Here is a 14049-nt window from a genome sequence, read left to right as displayed (position 1 = left end):
GCGATGAGAGCCAGGGCTAATGTTGCGGGTGCTTATGTAACACCTAGAATATAAGAGCTGGCATTAAACCTGCTAACCTGATGAATCTGGATAACCATCCCAGTATGTTCTTTGAAAATTTTGCAGTAAAATCTCTCTCTCCCTGCCCACCACGTTGCTCTGTGCCAGGTATCCAAAGTGAAGCCCTACTAGCTAACTGTGGGATGTGGGTATCACATGGCGCACTTAAACACAAGGAAGGACATTTCAGAAAAGTATATGCTTAAAATTAAACGAAGACCAAACAACTCATTGCCAAAGTTTTATTTTGAAGCTCTTACTTTGGAGTCTTATATCACAAAAAGATGTGTTTACAAGTATTATAAATTGAGATTTTTTTTTAACTTCTATCATTGTAAAGTAAAATTGTAGATACTGTTCCAAACCATCTTCAAAAAGGCTGACCCAAACTTTTCTGTATATAAACTGTACACAAAACAAGGCACTATACATTTATTGTTTGTTTTGGATGTTAAGGTATGAAGGTGGCAGAGTTTCTCAAGAGTCCCCAGCCATAAGTACAAAGGTTTTGTTCCTTTTAGCCCGGGCAGCGGTCCTTAGAACAGCTCCTTGCCCATTGCCAAAGGAAACGTTTCAGAATGTATATAACATACATATACTGGTGGGATAGATAATTCAGTAGAAGCAACTCCATCTACTTCTTGGTATTGTTTTGACACCAAAAAAAAATTTTTTTTAAGTGAATACATATTGCTTTGTTAAATACATACTTGAACTATATGGTGTTTATATAAATATAATTTTTTTTTAATAAACCTCAAGCTAACAAAATAACACTTTACAAAGAGCGTCTTCAAAAATGAATAGGCAGAGGCCGGAGGGAGCCAGAGGAGGGCTCAGCAGCAGCTGTGAGGGGCTACTGCTTCAAGTGCACAGGAGAGCCAAGTTTACAAACAGGAAGTACCCTCTGAGTAAGGGGGGGAGAAAGTTTCCAACGAGTTCTCTTACACATTTACAAAATTACACAACTCCAGCTCAGGGCAGTATCTAATAACTTCAAATCGCTTCTAATTTGATTTTAAAAATTTGAAGACCAGTCCAAATAGATGTCCATCTTCTTGGCCCAATGGTACATGAAGTGACAACAGAGATTTCTCCGGCCTCATCTTCCACTGGCAGCGTCGATGCTTAGAAAAGACCTTTCGCTTTCTTAAGGTTCACCTGTTTCCAAGATGGTAGCATGCTATATTCTTCTCTGGTCATGTCTAGTGCAACCTGAAAGAAGGAAAAACACAAAAAACAGCCCAGCGTAAGAAAACTTTGTCTGGTGCTGAAGCAGGCTGTTCTCTCTTGTCACCCAGGTGGGCAACCTCAGTGTCACCTGCAAAGCTTCATTCTTCCTTGGTGCATGGATCCAATTAGCTGTCAAATCTTGTCATCTTTACCTCTACAATTTCTCTCCCATTGGTCCTCTTCTCTTCATTCACACAGATACCAACCCAATTCAGAGCCTCACTAACTCCTGCCTGGACTATTATTGTAAGAAGCTGCTACTTGGATGATTTCCTTTCCTTTCTCTCTTTCCCAAGCCTCTTCCCACTCCAGTCCATCATCTACATAGCTGCTAAAGTGATTTTCCTAAAGCACAGTTCTGACCACTTCTTCCTCCCCCCCAATAAACTTTGACTTTGATGGCTCCCTATTACCTGTGGAATCAAATACAAATGCCTGCATTTGGCATTTAAAACTTTAAAACGTAGCCCTTGACAACCTTTTCTGCCTTACTCTCCATGACTTCCCTCCGCACATGCACTGGACCAATAAAACTAGCCTTTTTGTTACACCCTCATTTGGGATGTTCCATCCCAAAGCTCTACCCTTCCAATGCCGGGAATGCTCCTTTCTCCCCTCCCCTCTAGTCCTCAGAATCCCTGGTTTTCTTAAAGATTCAGCTCAAGAGATACCTTGTGTACAAGCCCCTCTCTCCCCAACTACTATGTGTCTCTTTGTGCATGCATATGTTCTCTTTCCCATCAAGGTCACTGAGAGCAGAGGCCACTTCACTTTTGCCATGTATCTCCGGGGCCAAGCACTGTGGCTGGTACTTTGCTGCTGTTGTTCAGTCGTTTTCCAGTTGTGTCCAACTCTTCATGACCCAACTTGGGTTTTCTTGGCAGAGTTACTAGAGTGGTTTGCCATTTCCTTCTCCAGTTCGTTTTATAGATGAGGAAACTGAGGCAAACAGGGTTAAATGACTTGCCAAAGGTCACATGGCCAAGTGTCTGAGACTGGATTTGAACTCAGGAAGATGAGTCTTCCTGCCTCCGGGCCTAGCTTTCTATGTACCATGGTACCACTAAGTTCCCCACTGGCAGTTAGTTCATGCTTAACAAATGCTTCTTGACTGACTGAATCACTAGCCTCCTTGCCCTCCAGATTACTTACTTCAAAGTCTTCATCTGTAAGGTAAATTTCAAGCTTCAGAGGATCAACTCCTTCAGGGAGGGGCCTGGCTAAGAGATCAGCTAGTGGATAAACGGTTTTACAAAGCTTGGCTAACACATCTTCCACGAGGATTATCTGATTAGAAACTTCGGCATCCTGGAGAAGGCAGGAATGGAGAAAATGTTTTTGAGTATAAGAAAAGCAAGACCCAAACGGTAAAATAAAAGCTGTTCTAGGGACTGCCCCATGGGCATGGTACGGCATGACTGTTGTCCTTTGTTCTCTAAGAGGATCAAAATGACATTGCTATGTTAGAGTCCAGTTACAGGGCGTCTGCCTGTGACCGATCAGACCAATACAAACTCGGAATGCTCTACCACAGGTTGGGCACAAAATGTTAAGGCAACACCAAGTGCCCACATCAGTTCCTTTCTCTCTTTAGCCCTGAGACCCCACATCAACCATCCAACTTTGGAATGGAGGAAAACTGTAGGAAGTACTGGAGAGACAGTATAATATGGTTCTGGGATTTCAGCTAGGTTAACCACATATACCTACATATATGTACATATTTACATATACATGTATGTAAATACATATGTACACACACATACATATATGATTGGAGTGAGAGAAAAATACCCCTGGACTACTGTGTGAAGACCCTGGTAGGGTGGGAACGGCTTTCATTTTATAGGCCATTTCAGGGGGCAGGCGGGAGGGGAAAGGCCTGGCTGTGATTTCATTGGCATAGAGAATTCCTTCCACCATTGCCAAAGCCCACCTATCATTTGCCTGGGGCACTGAGAGGTTAAATGATGTATCCAACATCACACAAAGTCAGAACCCAAAACTGAATACGAGTCTCCCCAACACTCGGACTGACCCTCTACTTAGGATATTTTCCACTGACACCTGGAGTTTCACAAAGGTCAGGGAGTTCTACTGAGAAAATCCTTGCAATGGCAGATGGGCACAGACAGCAAACAGTGTACGTTTGCTGTCTATGTCCATCTCCAGCTAGCCAGGAGCTGCTGCAGCCACAGCCACCGCTGAGAAGTGCCTGTGTACCTTCTGAGTGGTGGCAGCAGCTAGCAGTGCGGGAGAGCAGTGTGAGAACTGGAGGGAGAGGTCCTGGGTTTGAATCCCATCTCTGGCACTTATTAGCTGTGAGACCTGTGTCTGGCAAGGCAAATGACAATAGATGACATTTCTCGATGGTGGAGAGAAGCTGGGAAGTTGCCTGAGCTCTCCCCGGTTTCCCTCAGAAACAATGTTAAATCAAGCCTTTAAATGGATTCTAGAGCAACAGAACCCACAAAAAGACAGTAAAACAATTTTCTAGCTTAAGGTAAGCTAGAAGGACTTCAGGAAAGGTCTGTCTCACTTGAGTAAAAGGGAAGCACCCAGCACAGGTGGTGCTTGGGCAAGCTGGCAGGAGACTCTTAGCCACAGCACAGATCAGCAACTGAGCCTCCTTAGTCATGGCTCAGCAGGCCAGAACAGAGGGCAAACTGCCAGCCCCAGAATCCTGGCCCAACAGGTGTGACTAGGCCAGGCCACCCCAGTGCAGTGAGCAAGCCACCACCCCCTGAGGCCCCTGCATAGAAAGCCAGTGATGAGGCCCATGGCCTCCAGTGCAAGAAGTTTGGGACAGTGGCCCCTGTGCCCTAGGAGCAGAGCTCAACTTTAAAAGTCAGGAAATAGGCTAAAAAATGTGGAAAAACCCGAAAAAAGCCCTGACCATAGAAAGCTACAGTGGGACAGGGAAGTTCAAAACGTAAACTCAGAAGAGGGCAACAATGTCAAAATGTCTACGTGCAAAACCTTAAAGGGGAATGTGAATTGGTCTCAGGCCCAAAAAGCCATTTTGGAAAAGCTCAAAAAGAATTTTAAATATCAAAGAAGAGAAGTAGAAGAAAGATTGGGAAAAGAAATGAGAGGTATGCAAGACAGAGTCAACAGCTTGGAAAAGGAAGGACAAAAACTGACTGAAGAAAACAACTCCTTAAAAAGCAGAATTGGCCAAATGGAAAAGGAGGTACAAAAGCTAACCGAAGAAAATAATTCCTTTATAATTAGAACTGGGTAAGTGGAAGCTAATGACTCCATGAGACATCAAGTCTCATAATCAAAATCAAAAGAATGAAAAAAATAGAAGAAAATGTAAAATACTTCACTGGAAAAACAACTGACTTAGAAAATAGATCCAGGACAGATAATTTAAGAATTGTGGGATTATCTGAAAGCCATGATTAAAAAAAAAGTGTTTTGACAGCATCTTTCAAGAAATTATTAAGGAAAATGTTTTCTCTGCTGACTCTTTTTTTTGTGGATGGCAAGGAACTGGAACCTAAGTGGTGTCCATCAACTGGGGAATGGTTGAACTAAGTAAGTATGGCATACTAACGTAACAGAATACATGCTGCATGGAACCTGAGAGGCAGTGAGATGTATCCAGTTCTTGTGTGATGCTGGACACATTATGCAATAGAACACTGTTGTGCTGTAAGCAAGGATGAAAGAGTCTGAGACTTGGGAACATTTGCATGAACTGGTGTGGAATGATGTGAGCAGACCCGAAAGAATAATTAATATGATAACAATACCGTAAGGACAAACCTCTTTGAAAGATTTCAGAATTCTGATCAATGCAGAGACAAACCATGACTCTAGGGGACGTATGATACCTAGTACTCACCTGCCAGGGAGGTAAGGTAAAATCAAACCAAACATTTTCTCTACTGACTCATCTGACATTACTTTCAACCTAATTTTCCCTAAGAGGTGGCCTATAGGTACAAAGACCAGTATGTCACAGATTTTCCAGGGAAGTCCTGATTTCAGATATTTTGTTCCATTCATAAAGCAGGTAAAGATGCCTTTGTCAGACCAAGTGTCCTGACTTTTTGTTTGGAAAATATGGTGACTATATCCATGGCCGTATTGAAGAAAGTTAGAGAGAAAACTCAACAGAGCAATTGGTAGTTCCAGCTGGGATAAGAGGGTTCCAGAGGGGACCCTTGAGAGAATAGGACTGAATTCTCAACTCATCAACTCTATGGTTCATTTAGAGTAAACTGACACATGCTATATGTCACCGGCCTCCTTCAAAGTATATTATCTTCCTCAGTCAGAACATAAGCTCCTTGAGGGCTAGACCTATCTTTGCTTTTGCATTGGCATACAGTAGGTATGTAATAAATGCTTTTTTGTTTCATCCATCCATCTATTCATTCCTTCCTATGGAAAAGTCTGATTGTTGAAAAAAGGCACTATGCTTCCTAGAGAGTCTCATTTTCATATTCAGTGTCATGATTTGGAAATGAAATAGCAAGGTTTGGAAAATGTGAAAGGAGGTGCATTCTTATAGAACTTTTTTTTTTAAATTTTGGTAAACAGCAAAAAAAAGGAACCTTAATATTCAATAGAATCTACATAAAATTTAAAAATAATCAGGCTCTCTGGGTGGTAGGGAGCTGAGATACATTTGGAAATGAAGGTGATTAAAAAAAAGATATCAATATTTAAACTGAATCGTTTCCACTTGAATTGTCTTAGGAAGATTCTGGAGATTACTTGGCAGGATAAGATGCAGGACAGACACTGAGGTCCTTTCTCGAACTAAACTTCCAAGCATTCAAACTCTACTGCAGACAGTGCAACTCTGATGGGCTGGCCCAGTTGTTTGAATGCAAAACGTATGCTTGCCAGAAAGACAATTTTATGGAGAACTCACACAAAGCAAGAGCTCACATGGTGGTCAGAAAAAGTTGTACAAAGACATTCTCAAGGTCTCTCTTAAGAAGTCTGGAGTTGATTGTGTGACATGGGAGACGCTGGCACAGGACCGCCCAGCATGGTGTGCCCTTATCAGAGAAGGCGCTGCGCTTTATGAGCAAAGCAGAATTGAAGCAGCTCAAAAGAAACCTGAGATGCACAAATTTGGAGAATCCACCCCAAATGTTCCCATGACCGTCTGTGCCCGACCTGTGGTGGAGCATTCGGAGTTGGCATTTGTCTGCACATTGACTCTGGCATAGTGATGTCACTTTGGTCCTCTTCAAGAGTGAAGGACAACTACCGATAGAGGCTTTAAGAGTTTTCTTTTACCGCAAGATTTCTGTAGAAGTTTTGTTTAAAGTAAAGGACTGCCCCTGGAAATAACAACTGTCACTACTAAAAATGGGCCTCCTCTCTTTGGGCTAAAAATTCATCCCTTACTCTTCATGCTTCCCCATTCCCAACCTCCCTCCCCCACCTCCCCCAAACAACAGTCATCAATGGAAGGTAGACATACCATTTCTGTGATTTCAGCAATGTCTTCTCTATGTTCCCAACTGGGAAACATATTGGTGAAGGTCAGAGGTTCTAAACCAGCATGAAGAAGGTAGGACTTGGGGGGTTTCTTGACATTTTTTCCTGTCATGACCAAAAACATAAATGCTAGTGGTTACTTAACAGGGTGAAAAACATGCTCATTTAGTATTTTACTCTTAATCATTGTCGGTCACTAATGAAATATTTAAGGGGAGAGTTAACAACATCAGATAAGGATTCCCACCAAATGTTCACTGCTGTGCATTTTATAGCTAATTATCCAAATATGCTCTGCCTACATCGCTCCCTTTTTTTTTTGTTGTCAGGCCTGATGGAGTCGTGAAAGGAGAAGGCATCTCTATTACATTCTCCTATGCCTTCATAAATCTGTAAAGGGTTTCCTATTATCCTGACCTTGGCCCTGAGGTTACAGCTGTCTACTGAAGACCTAAGTTAATGAAATTCTGCACAGTTCTCTAGTATTTGAAACATGGAGTGATAATCAGATGAGTTTGTTCATGTGGAACTGCTTGGGAAGAGAACCTATCACAATGAACAATGCTGAAAAGATTTACTTTAAAAAAGGTCTTCGATCCTATCCACAGTGACCACCTCTTTTCCAACTCTACATGAAGGACAGTGAAATGGGAGACATACCCTACATCTTAAGTGGTTCAGTGTATAGAGCACTGGATCTTGGGCCAAGAAAACCTGAGTTCAAATTTGACTCCAGATACTAACTGTGTGACCCTGGGCAAGTAACAACTTCTCTGCTTCGGTTTCCACATCTATAAAATAGGACAGTAATATCATGCACACACCTGCCTCCCAAGGTTGTGGTGAGGATAGAATGACATATTTGTAAAGTGCTTTGCAAAACTTGAAGCACTACTTAATGTTATTATTATGGTTGTTTTTGTTGTTGCTGTTATTATCTGATAGCTTAGTTGTCACATAGGATGATTTAATCTTAAGCGCAGGAAGCTCTTAACCACTTCAGAATACTTTACAATATGGATTTTGACCTCTATTGCAAGCCCTCATTCCACACAAGAATAAAATTGAGATTCACAATCATGCTGGAAATCTCGAAATCTCTAATCTCAAAAGAAATAAGCCTAAAAAGTATAAAAGAAAAACCCGTTTTTCATAAACTGCCAGAGCTTATCAATGTTCTAACAGATTTAGGCACACAGGTACCGAATAAGACAAAGAGAAGAAGCTGATGCTATGGACTAGCACTGTGACCCAAAGTTCCATGGAGCCACCTTGGAGTATAAGCCACTGGCTAAGAAGACAAACGCTCCAGTTCGACAGGTCCGACTGACTCCCAATTGCCTCCCCCTTGTCCCATTTCACAGCTGAGGGTGTCTCGACACAACGTTCTTTCAGAGAGGGGCTACCTTTGCAGTACCGAAGCACCGTCTCCATCGCACACTTTCGGTCATTGGCCCAGCGAATCCTGGCCGAGCCTGTTATCTTGTTCTCCATCGGCCACCACCCTTGCCAGAGGTACACTTCATGGTGGTTGTCAACAAGGAAAAGTGCTGTGGAGAAGAAGGCCAAAGGTCACCTCCTATATTTTCCAGGATAGAACTGATTTGCCTTCCTCTCAAAATAGGAAAAGAGGATCCCTTCGGCAGTCATCTACAGGGAAAATGTAGCTATCAGAAGCCTCCTTGTGATAGGGTCCAGCTTATGCAGGGGGTACAGTTATTGGTGGCAATCTATCATTGCCCGCCACGTTGCCTCTTCTCTTTTTCTTCTTTCTTCCCCTAGTCTCCTGCTCCCTTTCTAACGACGCTTTCGGTCTGCCAGTGGGAACCATGAGCATCGCCAGTCTTCGCTGATAGCATTCAGGCTGAAGGAGTTGCTGACTCCAGTTCCAATACATGACAGGGCCATTATGGTTTATATTCTGGGTTATGCTTAGCAGTCTTTTTTTTTTTCTTTTTGAACAAGATTGAGACTGAGAGAGAGCCAAAAAGCATATTTTCAGAATAGTCTTTATCCTGTCCATCCCCTCCTTGCCAACTCCTCCTCTCTTGTTCCTCCTCTATCCCTTCCATTAACATGCCACTCAACTAATAACTTTGCCCTTTGATTTTTCACACAAAAGAGACAGTTTCTTCCTGGTAGTTCTGCTCTCTGGGGATCTGAATACAGCGCACACTAGGATGCTAGGATCACAGGTGTAGGGCTAGAATGGACCTCAGAGCTCATCTAGGCCTCCCCTCTTATTAGACTAGCCTGGTGAATGACTTGCCTAAAATCACACATGGAGGATGGGGCAAAGGTAAGATTTGAACCCAGATCCTCTGACTTCATGTCTAACATACTCTGTGACTGGCTTACTTAGAACTTAGTCTTCTCTTAGATTTGGTTTTTACTTTTCTTTTATTTTTAGTTATCCATCCTAGGTCCAAAATCCATCCTGAAAAAAAGGAGAATGAGCCTCAGACACATAACACCCCCTAGCTGTGTGACTCTGGGCAAGTCACTTAACCTCAACTGCCTCACTTAAAAAAAAAAAAAGAAAAGAGAAGAAAAGAAAAGAAAAGGAGAATGAATTGTGTAGGGTGTGCAGTCTTTTTCTTTTCTGGACTCTCAGTTCAAATCAGGATTGTGAGGGCACCTTCCACTAGCCATCTTATAGAGGTTCAAATTATTAATGTTTCTGAAGAGTGCGGTGTGTGTTTATTTATGGATAGAAGTTTGGGGAATGGGAGTGGAGAAGCAGGCACAGGGTGGGGATCAGGGCAGAAGAAGTCCCATCCTGCCACTCCCAGGAGAAGAAGACTATCTCAGTTCCAACCAGATCCCAGGAATTCCCAGCTGATGGCTCAGGGCCCAGGCAGCAGCTGTGTTTTTTTCTTTCCTACTGCTATTCAGAAATAGTTGTAGCATTCAGATTATCCTACCTGGTTGCGGGGCACTGTACAGGTCTTCTTGTAAGAAGGGCATGGAATTGACCACAGAAGGATCTCGGGCAGGATACATGAATTCGGTGGCTGAGAAATCTCCAGATGAACTACTGAGGATGAACAGGCGGGGCGTGAAATTAAACTTTCCAGGATCTTTGAAGGAAAAAGAACAACAAAGGAACTAAAGACAAGAGATAGACATTGACCATTTCTAATTAACTGTGGCTAAAGAAAGAAACAGCCACATTTCCAGTGATTATATAATTGGGGGCTTTAGAAATGAGAGTGACGTGACTTTTGGAGTCTTGTAATGGGGGATAATGGTGAGTCTGACCTTCAGACTTGTACTTGGGTAACTGGCACAGAAATAGTTCTTCTGTAAGTTTCCAAAATGCCAGGCATGGCGGTCCGTAATGATAATCCCAGATGCTGGGGAGGCTGATTCTGGGAGTTCTGAGCTTCAGACAGCAATGCAGATTGGTTGTCTGCACTAAGATGGGTATAGTATGGTAAGCCCCTCTGAGTGGGGTCAGGGGGACACCAGGGATTGCCTAAGGAGGGGGGAACTGGACCAGGCTGGCAGGTCAAGGCTGTCATGCCAATCGGTAGTGGAATTAGGTCTGCGAAAAGCCTCTACATTCCAGCCTGGGTAAGATGGGGAGACCCAGACTTCAAAATAAAATAAAATAAAATAATAACATGTTTTCAAAGTGATTTACATCTATTTTGAGTTTTAACAACCCTGCAAGGTAGTTACTATATCTATTATTGTGCCCATTTTGAGAAATGAGTAAACTCGTGCTCACAAAGATTAAATGACTTGTCCCAGGCTGGATTTGAACCCAGCTCCTCCTGAATCCATGTGCTCTATCTACTAAAGTTGACATTTTCAGGACATGGCTGATGTTCTTGAAAACTTATTAAATGAAATTATCATCTGAGCAGATGGGAAAAGCTCCACAAACCAGCTCTTTGGCCAAGCTTAGTGAGTGCACCTTGGTAGGGCACCAGGAACAGGGGCCCTTGAAGGCTCAGGGCACGGAAAACTCTCAAGGGCGCTACTCAGTCTATTCAAGCACTTGAGGGCATCTTGTCTGCTGAGTCTGGCAGCAATAATGCAAAAAGGGAGCAGCTGAGAGATGGGGGGGGAGAAGAAATGGGGCAGGGCCAAAACAACTACTATTACTGCTGCTGCTGTTACTATTAGCTACTATTCCTCTGTTGCTTCACACCAAGCATTTCTGTTACAACAAGCCTGAGAGGTAGGCAGAGGAAGGGTAACTCTCCCCACTTTATAGACACGGAAGCTGAGGATGCACTACCTTGCAGCATGCAGTCGTATGCCTTCCGATCTTTCCTTCCTAATGCATCCCAGAATCCCAACGGCTCTGACCCTTCATCACACTCATGTATTGTCACCTTGCTGCTACTATGCAATCCCGCTTCCAGTGGACATCTGTGGGGAGAAAACCCAATGCAATTTTGTACATACCTTGCACAAAGAATCCCAAAGCCCAAACCTAAGGGTTGGTTTGAGCACATCAGTCACATGATCCAATTTTCCCTGGTGAAAGGAATCACTGATCTATTTTGGGCTATCACTGGCTCTTGGACTTCAGCTTGGTAATGATGGCAGCTTGGTAATGATGGGAGTCTTTGGAGTATTTTTATTCAAACCCTTTTCATGATCATTCTCCGGGTGCCACTCATTTTTGATCACTTTCACCATGAGATAGGGTTATAAGATACAATAAGGTGTTAAAGTGAAATGTTCAGGAAAAACATGTTTCATTCCATGTGACACCTTGAAAGGACAACAGCTTTAATCCTTCCCACCAGACCTGGCCCACGGAAAGCTAAGCTGCTTAGGTGTTCCTGGAAAAATGAAGCAGATCAGGGTAATCTGGAAGCCCCCCCACTATCCTCTGGTCTGTCAAATGCTCAGGGCCCCTCAGCAGGTGACCGTGACTCATCCTACTAGATCCTTTTTTGGAATCAACCCTCATTGCTTTGCCTCTGTTCTCTTCGCCAGAGAAAGCAATTTTTTTTTTTCCTTGGAAAGGGTTCATCTTACTGCCTGACAAATAAAGTAGTTGCCTCACACTCTCTGGTGGGTGAAATACCTTCATTGCTCTTCTGTCTGGGAAAAGCTAGACATTTGAAGGGCCTGAGTAAAAATCTCAGAAAGGGATCCTTTAACCTTATTATAAAAAAAAAAAAAGATTTCCAGTCTTAGAAGTCAGCGGCTACCTGAGATTGGAAAAAAAGAAAAGCATCTAAATGGAAATGTACCCTACTCAAAAGGCTAGGCCCAATTCAAATGGCTAATCCTCAGAAAATGTTTACTCTTTGTAAGTTTAGAGTAGGAGTTCTTAACTTTTTTTGTGTTATGGAACCCTTAGGAAGTCTGCTGAGGCATATGGACTACTTCAAAAACTACAACTACTACTACTTCTACTACTGCTGCTGCTACTACTACTACTACTACTACTACTACTACTACTACTACTACCACCACTACCACCACCACCACCACCACCACCACCACCACCACCACCACCACTACTGCTGCTGCTACTACAGCTTACTATATGGCAGGCACTGGGCTAAGCACTTTATCATAATCATTTCATTTGATGCTTACAATTACCCTGGAAGATAGGTGCTATTACACTCATTGTACAGATGAGGAACCTAAGGCAAACAGAGGTTAAGCAGCTTGCCCAGGCTCACAAAGCTAGCAAGTGAGGCCAGATTTGATTTCGGGTCCCCATCTGGCTGCTCAATATTATTCTTAGAATAATATTTTTAAATGCACAAAATAGAATACATAAGACTGCAAAGGAAAATGATTATACTGACATATAGCTATCAAAATATGAAAAAGTTCAAAGCCCCCAGGTTAAGAACCCCTTGCTTAGTGACAACAGCTGAACCTGGTATTGTTTTTAAAATGCTGGGTTTTACCAAGTTGCACAGGTTTCTGAAAGCATTTTGTCAATATTCTTTGTCAAATATGAAAAAAACTTGCAAGCAGGTAGCTACCAGCTACTTCGGTCTGAACCCGGGAAGGCTGCGCCTGGAGGAAAAAAGCCTCCCAATGCCATGATAGCTGATGGATCAGAAGGATTCGCATGGAAAAAAAAAAGGATTAGGTTCATTCTCCCTGGCCTGTGGCTGGAAGAGGCAAACTTCACCTTGGTGTCGGGGAAGACTTCCTAAGAGTTAAGGCATCCGTAAGTAGAATGGTCTATTCCAGCAGTAATGGGGGGCCCATCATCGAGATCTCCAAACAGATGCTAGAGGACCACTTGTTGGGTAGGCCTCAATGGGAATGCTTTTTCAAGTGTAACTAGAAAGCTCCTGAGGTCTCGTTAACCTTGAAATTCTGCACTAGCACGGGGGAACCCACTAGAAGACTCCCAGGTTGTTTTCTTGGGACTGCCCTCTAACTTCAGGTCCACTGAGGCAACAGCTAAGCCTAGATACTCCAGCAAGACTTTCATTTGGTTGGTTGGTTCTTTCCTTCTCTCCCTTTGTCCCCCTTTCTTCCCTCTCTTCCTTTCTTCCTTCCTCCCTTCCTTCTTCCCTTGTAAAACATAAAGTCATTAACTACTTACTGCTCTTTGATTTTATGTGCGGCATTCCTCCCGACATCCTTCGTGTGGGCCTGTGCTTTGCACCCATGCCAAAGGTACATGAGGGCTTTATTGACACTGAGAACAATCATGGAAGTCCTGGATCTCAGGCTGCTACAGTGACAGGCAACTTCAAGTAAATTCCCTTCAATGGGAACTTCTCCTCGGACACAGTACAATCTCCAGTCACCTGTAGGGGGCGCCATTAGTACAGAGTCAGCTCTAGCAAAGTAACGAGTTCCAGTCCAATCCCCTCCACTAGCGGTTGAGTGGGATATAATCACGGGGCCAAGGATGGGGCAAGGCCTGGGCGCCCTGCCTCCTCAGCTCACGTGGGGCTCTGAGGTTCTAGGTTTTCACTGGGTCGTTTGGCCAATGACCCTCCCCCCTTCCAGGGCCCTGAACAAAAAAGTCATAAAACAGAGAAACTCTCCTCATCCAAAAATGTTTAAAGATACAGTCTAATATATCAGAAGTTTAAAAAAAAAGGTGCCTGAAAACTAGACATAAAGAAAGTAGAATGGAATGAACTCCCATAGTTGTCGTTGTTGGGTTTTATTCGGGGGTGGAGAGTGAGAGAGCTCTAAAAAGGTAAAGTCTGTGGGGTACAGTCATCTTCTCTATGTCATGAAGCCCATCCCCAAACTCCACCTTCCCACCTCTAACATTCTGAGTCTAATCCTGAAGTAAGCTACTAGGAGCATCGCAAGCGCCGCACAAAG

The 14049-nt window shown here is 43.3% G+C and overlaps 1 protein-coding gene across 18 annotated transcripts in view; it reads right to left on the bottom strand.

Moving 5' to 3' along the window:
- Positions 1–288: 288 nt before the first annotated feature.
- The window catches only part of SVIL (supervillin), a 201716-nt gene continuing 187955 nt past the window's right edge, over positions 289–14049 (bottom strand). For all 18 annotated transcript variants that reach the window (XM_020990499.2, XM_078152028.1, XM_078152036.1 and 15 more), the window contains 7 exons: positions 13310–13517; positions 11012–11145; positions 9687–9842; positions 8169–8312; positions 6746–6867; positions 2446–2601; positions 289–1275 (listed from right to left, as the gene is read on the bottom strand). In XM_020990499.2, the coding sequence (XP_020846158.1) occupies positions 1189–1275; positions 2446–2601; positions 6746–6867; positions 8169–8312; positions 9687–9842; positions 11012–11145; positions 13310–13517 (1007 nt within the window). In that variant the 3' untranslated portion in view covers positions 289–1188. The remainder of the gene's footprint in view (positions 1276–2445; positions 2602–6745; positions 6868–8168; positions 8313–9686; positions 9843–11011; positions 11146–13309; positions 13518–14049) is intronic.

This window comes from Phascolarctos cinereus, unplaced genomic scaffold (genome assembly GCF_003287225.1).
Source record: "Phascolarctos cinereus isolate Bilbo 61053 unplaced genomic scaffold, phaCin_HiC Scaffold_1;HRSCAF=81, whole genome shotgun sequence".
Lineage (NCBI taxonomy): Eukaryota > Metazoa > Chordata > Mammalia > Diprotodontia > Phascolarctidae > Phascolarctos > Phascolarctos cinereus.
The sequence above is the reverse complement of the archived record's forward strand: the minus strand, read 5'-3'. Positions and strand labels throughout refer to the sequence as shown.